Source organism: Pseudorasbora parva, chromosome 5 (genome assembly GCF_024679245.1).
Source record: "Pseudorasbora parva isolate DD20220531a chromosome 5, ASM2467924v1, whole genome shotgun sequence".
In the NCBI taxonomy this organism is placed as follows: Eukaryota; Metazoa; Chordata; class Actinopteri; order Cypriniformes; family Gobionidae; genus Pseudorasbora; species Pseudorasbora parva.
Window position 1 is genome coordinate 48,768,112 of NC_090176.1, and position 18,644 is coordinate 48,786,755.

Genomic DNA, 18,644 nt, shown 5'->3' on the forward strand with positions numbered 1-18,644 from the left:
TTGTAATCTCACACAGCCTGGCACCGCGGCTTAATGAACTCTCATATTTCGGTCACTCTGTGTCAAGGGCTTCAGGGTGACTTTCCCCTCTAAGAGGTCTGGGATGAATGCCATCAATAAAAGATGAGGCATATGCCGTGTCGCTTTGAGTCTATTGGATGATTTGACGTGATTTTCGAGCAGAATCACAGGACCGGTCCTCTAAGGGCTCATGTGAGGGAAGGCGCTAAGAAGATTGACAGATAGACCACACTGCATTGCTGCAGAGAGAAATGACACTTAGGAACAGAACAATCCAATGTTGTTGGTGAGTCCAAATTAGGGCGAGTGTTATGACCCAATGGTACGAGTAATTATATATCAGCCAATCATTTTTGAGTAACACTTTACTTAGGGGGAACACATATTCACGACTTTTTCTTCAATAAACTGCTAATTTACTGCTTATTTATAGTTAGTAAGGTAGTATTTGTAGCATTTAAGTTTAGGTATTGGTAGGATTAAGGGATGTAGAATAAGTTCATGCAGAAAAAGGCCTTAATATGTGCTTTATAAGTACTAATAAGCAACCAATATCCTAGTAATATGCATGCTAATAAGCAACTAGTTAATAGTTACTAGTTAACTAAACCTTAAAATAAAGTGTTACATTTTAGCTTAAAATTCAACACAAAAATTGTAAATATGGAAAATAAATGTATCCTTTTTGTAGGATATTCAATTGAATTAAATCTTTTAGAAATGAAAGATACTTCATTGCATTTAAATATATTTAAAAAAAATATTTGGTTGATTTAAAAGTTGGACCAGAAATTGATAAGGGATTTGGGGCAAAAATGCAAACAAAAAAGCCATCAAATTCAAGATAAGGGGACAAAAAGGATGGCTATTCTTGATGCTGATCAAATTTTATTGCTAACTATCTTTAAGTAATTGGTAAAATGGAAGTATTTGGTATAAAAGACAACATAGATACATTTAAAGGTCCCGTTCTTCGCGATCCCATCTTTCAAACTTTAGTTAGTGTGTAATGCTGCTGTTAGAGCATAAATAATACCTGTAAAATTATAAAGCTCAAAGTTCAATGCCAAGCGAGATATTTTATTTAACAGAAGTTCCCTTTCAAAGCCTACAGCGAGCGGCCGGTTTGGACTACACCGCTGCACTTCCTGCTGTAATGACGTCACTAGAACCGTTTGTTGACTAACCCTCCGCCCACAAGAACACGCAAAATAGGGGGCGTGGTCTCGTTGCTCTCCCACGTGGAGAAGAGCGCGCATTCAGCGCTTGCATCTCCACGTTATGGTAAGAGGCGGGACCTTTCCGGGCAAAGTGCGCTAAGCTGCTGTCCAATCACAACACGGGAAGTGCTGGCCCAATCAGAACTCGTTACGTGTTTCTGAAGGAGGGACTTCATAGAACAAGCAAATCATCGGGCCGTTTTTAGGACAGAGGAAACAGCGCTGTACAGATAAGTCAACTGTGTGAAAAATACAGTTTTTTTTTTTACACACGAAACATGAACTGCACACTGTAAACATAATCAAAGCTTCGAAAACACGCGAAGAACGGGACATTTAAGCTAGTACATTGCTCTTATAAAGGTGAAAAAGTTCCCTAATTCTTGGTGGCAAATATTTCACCTTAATGGAAAACATTATGAAACATTTGAGTTGGGGGGAAAAAATGCTCAAAACTATAAAAGTAATAGTATTGAACTTAGTTCAGGATTTAAATTCATATCCACATTTGTGACCCTGGACCACAAAATAAGGGTACATTTTTATACATCATCTGAAAGGTGAATAAATAAGTTGTTAATGAGTAATTATCCTAATAGTATTTGTCCTAACCTTATATGTTGTCAGGATAGGAAAAAAATTGGCCTAGATACAACTGCTTTAAAATCTGGAATCTGAGGGTGCAAAAAAATCGAAATATTGAGAAAACTGAGTTTAAAGTTGTCCAAATGAAGTCCTTAGCAATGCATATTACTACTAATAATATTTTTTTTATATATACGATAGGAAATTTACATAATATCTTCATGGAACATGATCTTTACTCAATATCCTAATGATTTTTGGCATAAAAGAAAAATGGATAACTTTGACCCATACAATGTATTGTTGGCTATTGCCACAGATATACCCATGTGGCGCAGGACTGGTTTTGTGCTCCAGGGTCACATTTAAAAACGTCTGAAGCACATAATTGACTTGTATATTAATAATACATGTTCCAGCCGTGAACATCTAAGTGTTTGATTGATTTAGGACACATCCCGCTCTGAATTTTTGCAGTACTCTGTGTTTGTAAGTAGATGTCACATGTAAATGACATGAATCAGTCCAGAAGAAGCAGCATAAGATGTTTAGAGGTGTATAGTTTCAAAGGACCACAAGGTTTGTTTTGGTGCATCACGAGCAGACGCAGAGCACAGAATGATCCTGTTACTGAATCACGGATGGTGAGTGGATGAAAGACCACTGATGTGACTTTGAAGTCTCATTTTCCTCCTCTGAGCCCTTCATCAAACTTCCTCCCACTCCACACACACACACACACACACACACACACACACACACACACACATCAACAAACATCGACTTTTGTAACACAATGCCCTTTGTGTTTCCTAATTAGAAGATCTCATTATTCAGGAACAAAACTCACTCAACAATATAACCTTTTTTCTTTTTTTGGCCAGATATTTGCACTGCCAATATTTGAACCGGACAGCAATTTAACTGTATGTATCATTATATGCATGTATATTAAATATACACCCCTCTATATATATATTAGAGGTGTAACAATACATTGATATAGATCGATACATCTATTAAATGTGTAACGAAGCAATGTGTACCATTTACAATCCATTTATACCATTTACAAATTTAAGAGTAATTTTATGTAGTCTATATGTTAGAGTTGCTGCACATGTTGCACTTAACCGTATTTTCCTTTTTTAAGTGGTTTCAATCATATTTCAAGCAATTTAAACCCATCATGGCGAAACTGATGTGTCTCAGCTGAAGGAAATAATTCATTATTTATCGGTTTTAATATATTGGCCAGATTTTCTTATCACGACGATAACGACAACATTAAAAATGAACATATATCGGCTGTAGGCATGTGCCGATATTAATTTTTCATGTTGCGATTAATTGCTAAAGTTTTATCACGGTCCATTAACAAAGTTATTTTGATTTTAATGTTATTAAACAGTAACTAAGAAACGAACATAGAATGATTAATTCTTTATAAGTATTTTTCATTGTCAGTTTGGTAATGAATTAACATTTTGACTAATGAAGTCGTATCTCAAAGTTTTACTGAACAATAACAAATAATTAGAACAGTTCTAATCATTAGGGCATGTTGTAGTCCAGATTAAAACATAAAAATGATTAAGTTTTAAAATAAATAGCCTATTAAGTCTTTAAGTATTAAGTATTTGGTGCTGTGATGAACAGCCCGAATGGCTGTTTTAAAAACTTCACGCGTTTTTTGTTTGTTTGCGGGTTTCCGGGGTAACCGCTGCATTCTGCAGTTCATCAGCGCCCTCTGCTGTCACTGAGCGGCACTTCAGCAGCGCGTCTCCTTCACGTTCATATGCTTCTCATTTACACCTGAGCGCGTGTCCCTTTGACGCAGAATACAGCGGTGTTGAGCATTTATACGGTTGATGGGCAAAGTATTCTTGAATGCATTATAAAAAAATTATAAATTGTTAATAAATTATTATTTACGATATTTTAAAGTGCCCACGATAACAATATCGTGCATATTCATTATCGTGATAAATCGCATTATTAAAAATCGGCACATGTCTAATCGGCTGATACCGATATGCCGGCTGTTTCTGTCAAACTAACTAAAATCGAAAGCTCTGTGTCTCAGTTCTCAGTGAATTAATGCGGTGAACTCCATCCGTGCAGGTTACTCATTATTTTTACATCTGCATAGTTGATCACCACATTTTATTCGATTTGCAATGAGGCGTGTTTTCCATCAAAATAAAAGCTCACGTGTTTATCTCTTTCAAGAATAGAAATGATTACAAAATAATTATTCAGTGCATTTGTTTCACAATAAATGGCTATTACTGTTATATGATTAATATTATAACTACTACTATTATTATTATTATGTAGTGTAATGTAGACTGAGCAACTATATCACAACTATAATAGGGGTGAGTCCCCTTTAAAGTTCAGGTGCAAATCACTCAATCATCTTTCTTTATATAGCGCTTTTACAATGACGATTGTTTCAAAGCAGCTTCACAGTGTCAAACAGGACAATACTGCAACAAAATTTGATTTGTCTGTATAGTCGTTCTGGAGAAAACAGTGATGTTATCAGCTTATTTTAATTTATCATAGAGCGACAATGTTGGCTGATCCGTATTATAGTCTATAGAATTAAATAAGACCTAATGAATTAATTTTATTTGTATATTTAGTTGAATAACTTGGATCATAATTTTAGTGTGCCCAACTGAGCAAGCCAAAGGCGATGTTGTCAGGACATGATGGAGAAAAATATGCAACTTCTTTGTAGGGCTGTACTAGAATAATCGAATATTCGAATATTCGTTCGGTGAGGTGGCATTCGATTTTCAGTTTTGAGATTCGAATATTCGTTTTGTTTTTTTTCAACACGTGACTTCCGTCGCGGACTCATTCTCACTCATGCTTGAAATAATAATAATAAATTAAAAAAAACACCGCAACATGTTTTCAATAAAAGCATCGCGCATTTTAAAGATTTAAATTAACAAAAAGTCAGAATAAGACAAAATAAATCCCTTATATAGAATAAAAATAATTGTAATAGATATTACATTTTGTGTCATTTTAAAAACAATTCATTTATTCTTATTCAACTGTTTATAAGCATGCTACCGTGTTCTTTATTTATTACAGTTTATTGAAATCACTGTGTGTTACTAATTTAATTTCTGTTTTGGGATTCATTTGTTTTAAAGAAAGGCTCGTTATTAATACCTTATTAAAGTTCTTGCTCTCAACAGACTTTGTGTTTTGCATCACTTGTGCACTGTCCGTTTTCGGAGCATAAACCTGCCCGTGTAATGCGTACCGGAAACTGTTCTATTTAAAGGATTATTAAATGTTTATTAATATTTAAAGAATGTGTGCCACCTGATCATATTGCACCAAATGCAACACTGCACTCCACTGGGTCTGCCGCAACACATTTACGATGCCAAAGAGTGAAACGTGAAGTCGTGAAAGATGATACAAATGCAAACCGACACTATTATTATATATTTAGCCCCACCCACCGAAGCTTCGAATATTCGATATTGATTGCCACCTAAGCTTCGAAGCTCAAAAAATGGCATTCGAAACAGCCCTACTTAGGTTGCTAGGCAACGTGGGGGAGAGGACGCTGGCGTCGTCTGTTCGCCGCTTCTCCACCCACAACAAATCATGTTAATGTACTATTAGATTTACATTTTATTTTATTTCCTTATGTTTGTGACTAGTCTAACAGTCAGAGCTACAGTTGGGACTGTTGCTGATTGCTGGCAGCCACTGAGAGGTCATTGTTCGTCGTTTCGCCGTTTTCAACCGCTTCTCTAATGTTTACGTTTGAATTGCTGCGGTTGGTTTCTGGTTTGGAGGACATTTGATGTTTCTCACCGCGGGTGCTCACTGGTGGTCTCCCTTGGGCTTAAGCTGCATGGTGGCTGAAGTTTGCACCGGGCTAGCGTCATCCGGGCTCTCGTCGGCGGCGTCCGGCATGATGTTGGGATGTTCTGCTTCTCGGCTGCGCCGCTGTTCCGTCCTGCATTGCGACCGTGGAGCGACATCTGCGCCGGCCCCGGTGTGTCCACAGAAGTGCCCGGAGGAATGTTCTGCCTCTTGCATGGTGCTGCAGCGATCCCCATCGTTTGAATCATCATGAAGAAGACCCATCATCTGGTCTTCAGCTGTCGTGCCTCGGCGATGTCATCGGGACACTGCCGCTGGGAGAAATCTGAAACATGGAGTGGACCACAGTGTGCTGCGGAGCTAACAGAGACTTCCACCATCAGCTCTGTTTCTGTCCACCATCAGCTCTGTTTCTGTTCACCATTAGCTCTGTTTCTGTTCTGTTTTCTGTGTTGGTTGATTGTTTGTAGTATTCTATATTTTTACTTGTTATTCATTTTTTGTTGTTATCCCCCCCCCCCCCTTTGTTGCACTTTGAGATTCTTCGGAATGAAAAGTGCATTATAAATAAAATCTATTATTATTATTATTACTTCTTTGTTCAATTTGCAAACTGAATATGGGTTGGAGCTCTTCATTTTGAACTCTCAAAGTGCACCAGATTAATGAATCTAACATTAAAATGCACAATATTTTCTTACAAGTGAGCATGACCCTGATTCCCGCCTCAAGAGACCAAGGTCCACGCACCACAGTTTCACCAAAGTCCTGTGGGAAATTCTCTATTTACTATAGGGCCCGTTGCTTGTGATTGTGCATGATTTAACATGGAGTTTAGAAAGGAAAATAAAGTGTTACCTTACTTTTTACCCTACGAAACCGAAACTTCACATCACTCATTGTAGTCGGTCTTTGTAATATTTATTAACGACCTGTGTCCTGGCCCTTCCTCTCAAGCGTCTGCAGTGGAGAGACACATTTATAGTGTTAGTACTATTGAATGCTGCTTCTTTAAGAAATCAGATTTTGATTTATGCATCACTGCAAGAAACATTTCAGCTGTATGCCTTGTGATGTTCACAGGTTTGTCCTCAAAGGAATTCAACCGCCGTCTTTAATTAGAAAGCGCTGCCGTGTGAAGAGAACGGCACAGTTCATCTCTGGCCGTGATGGAGGCTCTGGATTAGTGTTGGGCTTTTCACTGGAGGGTCAGTGGTGTGATCGTCTAACCCTTCGCTGTATTTAGCTTAATCTCATCCTGATGGCTAAAGCGATTTGTCCTTTGACCTTTCAGAAGTAACCTTTTCCAGGACACACACCACTGGGAAAGATGTGAGGTCAGAGGTATCAATGTCATAACACAAGCTTATGGGGCTTTGAGCACCAGATAATATGTTGCAGCATCAGATCAGTGTGTGTGGATTTGATCCTCTGTTCTTTGACTGCCGATATGATTCCTGGGTGATAGTTATGTTTGTATTTTTCAGCCTTTTGATGCTATTCAGTACCTCAATAATAATGTATGTGCTAACTGTTTTAAAAGAGTATTTATTTACTAATTTGAGCCAAATATATTTAAAATGTTTAATGCTTATGAATGTCAATTAAAAACTCATCAAAATAAGCTAATTTAAACATTATTTTTAAATAATTAATTTAAAATCACGCACGCACGCGCACGCACACACACACACACACACACACACACACCACTCATACATGCACGCACACACGCTCACATACTCGCACATGCACACACACACACACACACACACACACACGTTTGTTTTTGTGACATTTGGGGACATTCCATAGGCGTAATGGTTTTTATACCGGACAAACCGATTTTTCTATCCCCTGCCCCTGCCCCTAAACCTACCCATCACACACACACACAAACACACACACACACACTGCCCCTAAACCTACCCATCACTGGAAACATCCAGCATTTTTACTTTCTCAAAAAAAACTCGTCCTGTATGATTTATAAGCATTTTGAAAAGTGGGGACATGGCCACTGTCCTCATATTTCACCCTCTCCTTGTAATACCTGTGTCATACCCGTCATTATACACATTTGTGTCCTCATATGTCACAAAAACATGGCCACACACACACACACTTGCACATTCATACACGCATGCACGCACTCTCATGCACGCGCACTCAGTCATGCAATTTAAACCTTATTTTTAAACTTACACACACACACTCACACGCATGCACGCTCACACAATCACATGCATGCACACTCACACAATCATATCCACATGCGTGTGTGTGCGTGCATGTGTGAGCGTGCATGTGTGTGTGAGTATGCGTGTATGAGTGTGTGTGCGTGCAAGTGTGAGTGTGTGTGCGTGTTGTAAAATATAGTGGAGAACATTTTTACTACAATCTACATTCATAAGCATCTAACATTTTGGATGCATTTGGCTTGAAAATAAAAAATCAATACTCATAGTTTTTCCTTTTGTTCTCTTGGTACCATAAGAGACTTTGGTTGCAACACCCCTCACTGAAACCGAGATTCAAGGCTGATGCATCTCTTTAAACGTCATGCCTTATATGCTAAATATATATTCTTTGGCAGCCTAAAAATTGGCTCCGTAAAACACACAGTGTGAATATGATCTGTTACTGGAATCCGTCCAGTTTGCTTTGTGTTGATTATCCTGAGAGTCTTGGTATATCGTCTTCCTTACCAAACACTGAAAGTGCATAGATAATGTTTATCTTGATAGATTCAGCTTCTGTGTCTTTTTTTTAAATTAGTATAGTGGCATTTACATGTTCATTTTCAAAACGCACAAGAACGGTGCTTCTGAATAGTTGCTGAGAGGATATTACTCTTCAAAAAATAAAATATCCACTTAACATAAGCGCCTGTAAGTCGCATTTTCATGCAAATCAGAGGATATGGCTTTTAAGACCCTTTCACCTTTGCATATATCCAGACTAGAATAGATTAAAGAGCGTGTCCTTAAGGAAACGCTGTCTAGTTGGAAATGAACCAAATCCAGGGCAGTTTTCCAAGGGAGGGAACATTCCTCTGACATTCTTCAAGTGTTGTGCGTTCTTATGCCAGGTCACTTTGCACTGGATCCGACCCAGACATGGTGCAATAAAAGCTATCTCTTCCTTGCTCATCTGGTGCCATGAGTTTCCATTTCTGCAACGTCATAGGATCTCATTGGCCTAAAATCCTGCTCCACATAACTGTATATTAAACATCTTATAAGTGAATTATTCAATTATTGTTGCTTACAAACTTGTATTTTACATGTTTGCAGACTAGAGACAGCTCTGACAGAGCATTTGATTTAATGTTTAAGAATCATGTTGAGGATGTGGAAAGAGCCAGGTCAGTTTGAAATCAAGCAGGAATAAGATTGGGTTTGTGAAAGCAGGATTTTATCAGTGTTTTTCAGTTCACACTTGTCATGTTTGGTTCGATTAAAATGAACCCTGGTGCGATCGCTCGTTTAGTGCGGTTCATTTGAACATATGTGAACGCTGCCATCCGAACCCTGGTGCGCACCAAACAAGCGGACCGAGAGCGCTAAAAAGATAGGTCTCGGTCCGCTTCCAAACTAACTCTGGTGCGGTTCGATTGATATATGAACGCAACACGGACCAAAGACATGTAAACGGACCAAAAACCGGATGTAATGTCACAAGATGCGACGCATAGACAGCTGATTTGACGACACGGAAAGATCAGTGTATCCAAAATGAATAACGTTAACATTAGAGGTAAACGTAGACCAATGAGGAAGTGCCTCATCAATATTTGGTCTAACGAGCATGTTTCAAAAATGCTAGAAGAAACGCACAAAAAGCAAACCTGGCTCTTCTCATCAAAGGTGTTGCCTATTTGACGGTACAGACGACAGAACGGCCGTCTCTTTTCTGCATACAACGGAGGAAATCCTGGTGCTGTTTTGAACATTTTATGAGCTCTTCATGAGTTCTCAGCGGGTAAGAATAATGCCATATGTGCACGCATAAAATGATGGCGTTTAATCCAGCACGCAGCATTGATGTTCGGTAAGCAGCACCTACGTCATATAAGCCGACCAATCAGGTTGTGTCCGTCTCCCTATGCCTTTGGTTCGGTAACTTTAGGTTCGCTGTTAAAAATGCCAGTGTGAACGCTAAGCGGACCAGGACTATATGTTTTGTTTTTGTTTTTTGGTCCGGACCAAACGAACCAAACTAACCGAACTACAAGTGTGAACGCACCCTCAGACTAACTTCTCTCAATTTTTTCTCGGGTTTTGTTTATTTGTGTATTTATGTGACTGCTTCTGTTTATAGGGCAGTTATAGAGCAAAAATAATCCAAAAATGTGTGTATTTACAAAAAAATAAAAAATCCATAAGCTCGAATTCACAAAGAGTTTATATATTGGCAAACAGCAATTCAAATTCATATTGACAAAATATGATACAGCCAAATTTACTTTCACAAAATACGGCGCACACATTCATGAATACACAAGCATGTTTGCACCTTCATCTGTATGAATTGATTGTTTATTCTGCATTTGCAAATCCTTGTGTGTGTGGATCTATATTTTGCGAATAAATGCATTCATTTTGATCATATTTTAGCTCGAATGCAGTAAGTATGAAATCATGTCTTGGAAATTTGTCAGTCAAAAACTGTGGGAACCCTACATGTGTTTGTATTGTAAATCTGTACTGCTTTATAACATACCAATACGCTTCTGGTCACCAGTGATCTCAATAAATATATGAAGCCTGTGCTCACAGAGCAGCTGTTTGCTTAAGCTGAGCTATGAAACGCCGCCCTGAGCTCTTGCTATAGAGATCAATACGCTTCTGGTGGAGTGTAACTGGAGCTGCCATCGGGCTCTATAATGGGATCAAGACTGGGGCTGAAATGGCAGGTGAAACACCAGTCACATTGTTCTCTCGGTCATTCTATCCGTCTCTCGGCCTCTCCTCCACCGTCTGGCCGCTGCAATTCAATTGTAATAGATTTTCAGCGGAAGCTAATGGAGAGGCGGCCTATTAGGGCGGGTTTTTCTTCCCTGATGGCCTCGTCATTTTCCGGTAAACCAGACGATGAAGCGCATAAAAAGGCCCATAAACGCTGTTGTGCTGTCTCTCAGGACACCAAAATTAATGAATGACATTTGTCAACTTTTCATAACGTCTTCGCTCTGCTCCGAAACCTGGTGAGCTGCCTATGTAGGCAGCTTTGAAAGCACATTAAGTCAAAAGTTGGCTCAAATCAAAGGCAGTATCACTTTTATTCTTTGTTTAGTAAGTTTTTAATGTGTTTTATTTAATATGTGTGTATGTGCTGTACATCAAGTAAAAATCCCATTCATTTACTTCATAGGGGAATTGATTTTGAACTGGTAAAGACAGACCTGCTGTGAGATACAAGGTTGTATAGGGGTTGAACGACTTACATTTTTTTAAAGTCGACATTTATGTGATGAAAGTCGAGTCAACGTCGACTAGTCGCTGATGACGTCATTAATTAACAAGTAACCATGAGCCTCGAGCTGAGACTCGAACTAGGGTCTTCTTGTGCACAGGACAGCTATGGCATATGACACAGCACTGCCCATAAGGTTATTGGTCCTACATCTTTTGTATCAGTTATTTTGTGTTATGGTCGTTATATTTCTCACAGATTTCTGCTCGTTCTGAATAAGATACAGATAAAGTAGCACAATAAAGATTTGAATGCATTAGTGGGTGATTGTGTGTGAATTAATTCTACCTGGCAGGGTCTCTCTACTAATAGTGAAGCTGTGAGTTTTAGTTATCAAGAAATATATGCTAGAACTTTTCAGTTTTTAAGCTATTTTATTGATAAATCACAGAACAGTGTTGATAATACATTTACTGAATGGTTGTGTGAGGCTCGCGCAATCTCCGCGTGATCAGGCTGTGTGTGTGTGTGTGTGTGTGTGTGTGTGTGTGTGTGTGTGTGTGTGTGTGTGTGTGTGTGTGTGTGTGTGTGTGTGTGTGTGTGTGTGTGTGTGTGTGCGTGCGCGGATTGCAATGAAGCACGCAGTTTAGCGCGATGATTAACTTACGTGTACAATAAGCCTGCATTGACGGATCATGACAGAGCATTAAGGTCGACTCGTCGATTAGTCGACTAGTCGGTGCAACCCCTACAAGGTTGTTATTCGATCGTATATGCTCTTGAAGAAGCAATGAGCCCACATAAAAAAAGTAAATCCACCATTATGCTATTTTAAAGGTTCCCTAATTTTGTTTTTGAGTCTCATACAACAGGTTTACATGCATCATGCGTCTGATAATGAAATATTGGAAGAGCTAGTTATTCAACCTGAACCTCCATCGCAAGGACAGCTTGAGCAGGAGTTTCTCAGTGATACGCTACTGATTTTGAAGTATATTATGGGATGTTGCAGCAGTCATTACTCACCATCAACATTAACAGTAGTACGTCCATCAACAAACACGTGTATATTTCTAATATATTACAGTGCATATGCAGGAACTGTATCAATAATCGGGCATATGTTAGCCCAGCACTAACGTGAATGACTGATGTAACAAACGTTTGTAAAACAAATCTCGCTCCATCCTTTATCTTTACTCAAAGTAGTAAGAACGACAGACAATCTGCATTAATAGACTCAGTTTTAGGTTATAGTGGCCCACAGCTGATGAGCAGAAGTGTTTCAGTAAGACAGTAATAACGCGAGTTAGCCGGAAACTTACACAATATAAAGCACAAAACTATGCATTTTTAACACCCTGTAGAAAATATATACCATTTCAGTGATTCTGAGGAGTACTGACCCATCTTTCAAGAGTAAGTGTTTTGCGAATCCCGTTTTGAACTCGTCAGTAAAATGACACTTGTGGGTCAAGTTGTTCACGGGCGGATGACGTACAACATAGGCTGGCATTATGCAAATATATTTTCTAGTGATGTACAACCGTATCAACGTAAACGACTCGTTAAGGCGGTTCAAAATTGATTCTCATTCTGCTTGGAAATCTCTGCCAATCACAGTCAGAACAGAAAATTGCGCCAAACTAAAATGAGCTTTCCTCTCTTGTCAACATGAGCGCGGCGCGCGCTGTCACGTCATGTAAGGACGCACACTTAAAAGTATTCGGTCAGTTCGTTTACATGGTGAAAAATAGACTGTAAAAAAAATGAAGAACGAGTATGGAAGAGATTCAAGCTGTGCTGCTTTTGCTGGTTATGTATAGGTTTACTAAAGAGGTAATTAACAATGACAGAAAAGAGCACTAATATGCATATTCAGCAGCATGCAGCATATTCAGAAAGCTTGTAAAGCTAGATATAAAATGACAATGTATATTATTATCAGCTATTGACGACATTGCACGTAAGATGGCTGAGACGAACGCGCGCCATCAGACAGAGAGCAAGACTGATATTTACTAAACGCAGAACGAACCTCGCAAAAGACTTTTAAAAATGCCGATTGAAATAAATGCTAAACCAATCAGCATGTTCAGCGCCCAAGTCCCGCCCTCGAAAGTTCCTGAACTTTGAAAAAGTACTACCTCGCGAGCAGGGCCGTTTGAAGGGGGGAATATTTACCCAGAACTTCATTTAGACCCTGGTTCCTGCGGTCTAAACACACCGAGTACCACCCAAAGTTCCTGGTTCCTGGGTAAAGTTCCTGCGGTGGAAACGGGGCTATAGTGTGATTATATACTATGTGACATATCTCAAATGCTTGTTTATAGTCAAAACCATATTATATTATCTATTATATTATACTATATTATCAGCCAGCTCTAATCTCCTAAATGCATAAAGGCATAAACATTATGAACATTAATAGTATGATTGATGCTTTAAAATAGTGTGTATTGTGAAAAGTGCTTTATACATAGAATTTGATCATGCATTAAAATGTGCTTTATTAACAGCCAATATCCTAGTAATATGCATGATAATAAACAACTAGTTGATAGTGAGGATTGAACTCTAAACTAAAGTGTTTCTGCTGCTTGGTTTGATTCATGGCTTGTGATTCTTTAACAGAGGCCTTTAAAAAAAAATCCTATGGGAAAAGAAATTAATGGGAAAAATAGTTCTGGAAGCAAGGCCGTTGTAAAAGTGTCCTCAGAGTCCCTGAAAGCATTGAATCACTTTCTTTTTCCGCCACCTCTCAAGCTTTTGATTGAAGCACGGCTTCCGTAAACCGCTCCGGAAGAGGCAACGGAAGGCAGGAGGAAGATGTGAGATCCTCGTAATTGATTAATATTAGGTTATTAATATTAATCAATATTAATCCCCCTCCCACCACCCCACCCACCCGGAGAAGCAGACCTCGAGGTCACAGACTTTAGGAGTCTGCTGTAATTGGATTTCAAATCTCATGAAGGCTTTCCTATTTGGTTATTAATTGAAAGGGCTTAATGACCTCTTTTCTTGCCATCAGAGGTCAAATTGGTGCCGAGGTGCCCATCCAGTGAGGTCAAAGGTCATGTTTTCACTCACATGTGCCTTACAGCATTCCACCGCAGTTTTTATACCCTCCTCATAAATCAATCACATTTCCCCCCAAGGACTCCTTCACCTCTTCTTCTTCCTCCCGCAGAGCTCGTTTCTGACTGAAGTGTACAGAATATACCTCGATACAAAGAAGCATTATTAAAGATTCACTTCTTTTACATTTTCAGTTTTTTAGACACAAATCTTAAAGGAGTAGTTCACCCAAAAATAAAAATAAAACAACGTTTTTACGTTACCAACGTTATCTTTTGTTTGTTCAGTTAGCAACTGTGATACAGAAATGCATTCTTATGTACTTGCGTATTAAATATATTAACAATGTATTTAATACGCAAGTATTTGGAATTTATTTATTTATTTATGATTTAATGCCATATCAGAAGCAATGGCTATATTCTTGGCAATCAACACTAAAAATAATTATGATTACAATTTCACATTAATACATTCATATGAATATTGGATATTGCATATTATTTAATTTATATGTGAAAAGTAGAGTTGGATAATACAGCTTAAAAATTGTGTAAACACAAGTGTAAAAACAATCTTTCTTTTTTACAAAATTGCATAAACTGAATTGCTAGCAAAACCACATACATATTACTGTTATTTTAGTATCATTAATATACTTTCATAGTTTTTGTTATTGTGAATTTGATTTATATAAAAAAAACATTTCTATATTTTTTATTTTAAAGAATTATACATGTGTGCGTATATACATAATATATAGATAAACAAAACTTAATTATAAAATAGGTTTTGTTAATATTTTTCGTTTTAAATATAAATATCTGTATATTTGTATTAAGTTTTGGTTTATCTATATATTAAAAACGATATATTTATTTAGTTTTGTTATTTTTGTAATTCATCTAAAATGTTGCTTTATGCCACTATCTGAAATAAAATAAAATGTATAAAAGATCATGTATAGATCTTATCATGTTTTAGTTAATGGTTATTTTATTTCAAGTAATCAAAATTTTTATTTAAGATTTAAGCATGTTTTTATTCAAACCGACTCATTTATATATGTGTGTGTTTTAAAGTTCATAACACATCTCTGTTTGTTCTTGTTATAGGTATGGAAAAATCGTATCAACCAAGGCCATCTTAGACAAAACCACAAACAAATGCAAAGGTATGTGCGTTTATGTTCTGCCCTCTTGATTTGTGCGGCTCAAAATCTGCAGTTTTGCCCTAAGATGGGATTTCATGTTCCTCTGAGAGCTGCCTATTATATTGATGTGCTCTCCTTTTAAATCAAATTGAATTAACAAATTACAAAAATGGCTTTTCATTGCTGAGATTATGAAAGAACAGTTGCTTTTTAGAGTAAAGTGCAACAATGTGGTGTGTTTTTTAAAAGGATAGTTCACCAAAAAATAAAGATTCTGTCATTAATCCCCCCCCCCCCATGTCAACCCATAAGACTTTCATTCATCTTCAGAACCCAAATGAAGATATTTTTTATGAAATAGGAGAGAACTGTCCTTCCATTGACAGCTACTCAACTAAAACTTTGACACCGGTACCGTTTTAAAAGTACCGGTTTGGCACCGGAATCGTAAAAAACTTAAACGATACCCAACCCTAATGTTCACACAGGCGTTGGTTTGTGTGTTCACGCCCTGCTTTCCATCATTGTGCAGCTATGCTGCCGTGGGTGTATCAGGAAACCCATCCAGTCATTCTGTCGCTGTGTCCCAGACCCCTCGCTGTTATTCCTGTCCTGCCTCTGTGTCTTGACTGAGGCCTCTGGGGTTTGTTCCAGAATCTGGCTCTGTTCCTGGGCTCGGCACCTCGGGACACGCCTGGCCTGAAGCGTGTGGCTTAGTCACAGCGCTGTGGATTATTTATGTGCTGAGTAATTTCAGTCAGGCCCGAGGAGGGTGTTGATGGACCGGCTTCACGTCTTAGTTTCCTGTTGTCCGGCCCTTCTCAACCCCGCAGGAATTTTAAAGAAGCCGGATGGAAAATCTTAACCCTGAGTATCACTATGATGCACAAATGCAAATCTTCTAAACCCAACCCACTATCGAACGAGCAAAGCCAGACTTTCACTTTCACATCAAACTTCTAAACACTACACTGGTAGATATCGTATCCTTTTGATTTTGCTGGAAGTGTAAGAATAAACTATTAACTTGACTAAAGATCATGTACAAGTTTCTAGTTTCACATTTAAAGGCACAGTATGTACGTTTTTTAGATTAAAATAGAAAACCACTAGAACAGTGTTATATATTTAGTTGACTTGTGTGTATACAAGTCAAGTTATATATTTTGTTTCCAAGAATGTTTAAATCCAGAGAAATCATTTTAACCAGAACATGGACTGTGTTTTGCCTATCAATGACAGCATACCTGCGTTACTCTCGCTCGTTTTATTTTGTAGAAACCATATAAATGTTTTATTAGACAGATGAGCAGCTATTTGGATCATTCATAGACAGAAACTAATGATTGTTCTCCAGCTCAACACTGTTAGTCTTATTGTTTAAATCTTTTGATTTACCACGAGTACCATGTTTTACCATGCCTAATATAATCTGGCTCACTGCAGTGTGAACAAGTGTCTCATGGTCGTCACCGAGCGAACGCAAAGAGTAGCATTATAACATAATTTTTAATAATCAAAATATGTGTAATATGATGAACAGCGCTGCGTTACACACACTCTGTACATAATAAGTAAACATTTCTTTGTCTTAGCACTATTTTAAAGCTCCCATTCTTTGCGATTCCATCTTTCAAACTTTAGTTAGTGTGTAATGTTGCTTTTAGAGCATAAATAATACCTGTAAAATTATAAAGCTCAAAGTTCAATGCCAAGCGAGATATTTTATTTAACAGAAGTTCCCTTTCAAAGCCTACAGCGAACGGCCGGTTTGGACTACACCGCTGCACTTCCAGGTTTAATGACGCAACTAAAACCGTTTGTTGACGAACCCTCCGCCTACAAAAACACGCAAATTCGGGGGCGTTGTCCTTTTGCTCTCGGAGGTCGAGAATAGGAAGCGTTGTTTTTGTAGAGTGTGTTTGTCGCCATGCCATTGAAACGCTGTTATTTTCATCCTGGAGTCAAATCACCTTTGTTTGGCCTTCCCACGGACGATGTACGTAGAGATCAATAAAACTATGTGCAGCACATTTTGCTGAGGACTGCTTCCTCAATCTCAATCAGTTTAATGCCGGATTCGGAGAAAGATTATTCATAAAAGATGACGCAGTTCCCTCTTTGTCTGGAGAAGGCGTTGTTAATGGACCACAACCGGTAAGTGTATTTTATTATTTAAGTTGGTCCATTTAACAGTTTATGTAACTCATGACACAAAGTGTTTAGCTTTGTTAACTAACGTTAGATGGTAATTGAAACTAATCCGAAAAACTTAGCATATAAAAGTGTAGTAATTCATTCAGACACCATCGATTGTTGGTGTTAGTAATGATCAGTTTAAACTACTGAATAGACAGCTCACCATTCTGAAGCATCCAGCAAAAGTCTTTCCTGAGCAGGTTGTAATCGATCCTCTTCGATATTCTCCGGGTCTGATTCCGGCTCAAATTGATAAGTCAATATAGACATTTTTGCAATAACATTGAGCGCGTTATGGTAAGAGGCGGGACCTTTCCAGGCAAAGTGTGCTAAGCTGCTGTCCAATCACAGATTAGGAAGCACTGGCCTAATCAGAACTCGTTACGTGTTTCTGAAGGAGGGACTTCATAGAACAAGGAAATCATCAGGTCGTTTTTAGGACAGAGGAAACAGCGCTGTACAGATAAGTCAACTGTGTGAAAAATACTGTTTTTTTACACGCGAAACATGAACTCATGTTATATTGCACACTGTAAACATAATCAAAGCTTCGAAATAACGCAAAGAATGGGACCTTTAAACATTTCTTGGGTCAAATTATATGAAATGATCAAATTATTTTGCATTCATTATTATTCACTTATGTGTACTTATATAAGGATCATTATTCATTAAAAATATTAGGATGCAAGTTATTAATGTTTTAAAATTTCACATTTAAAGAAATCTAGTGTTTCATCATATCTAAATATGGATTAAAATGCAAGACTGTAATACTTTTTTGAGCAAATAGTTTAGATACATGCATATTTATTAAAGAGCCATAAGGCACCTACTGGGTAATCGCATTACAAACGAACATTGTTATTTTTTTAGCCACAAAATTACTCTAATTTGCCTCTTTGAATTGGAATTCTCTATTTTAACCTTAATTACTACACAAATTGTAATAAAAAATAATGAAATATATTAGAAGAAAATATATTTTAAGTGGTCATTAATTGTTGCACATTGTTGCATGTATTTAGTACCAAAAGATCTCTTCAAAATATTCAATAAATATTATTAAACTAAAATATAGAACATTTATTTAATTGAAA

General features: G+C 37.8%; 1 protein-coding gene across 3 annotated transcripts in view; it reads left to right on the forward strand.

Annotated features, from left to right (window-relative positions):
- LOC137075700 (RNA-binding motif, single-stranded-interacting protein 1) overlaps positions 1-18,644 on the forward strand; it is a 107,410-nt gene that overhangs the window by 48,521 nt on the left and 40,245 nt on the right. For all 3 annotated transcript variants that reach the window (XM_067444594.1, XM_067444593.1, XM_067444595.1), the window contains exon 3: positions 15,308-15,366. In XM_067444594.1, the coding sequence (XP_067300695.1) occupies positions 15,308-15,366 (59 nt within the window). The remainder of the gene's footprint in view (positions 1-15,307; positions 15,367-18,644) is intronic.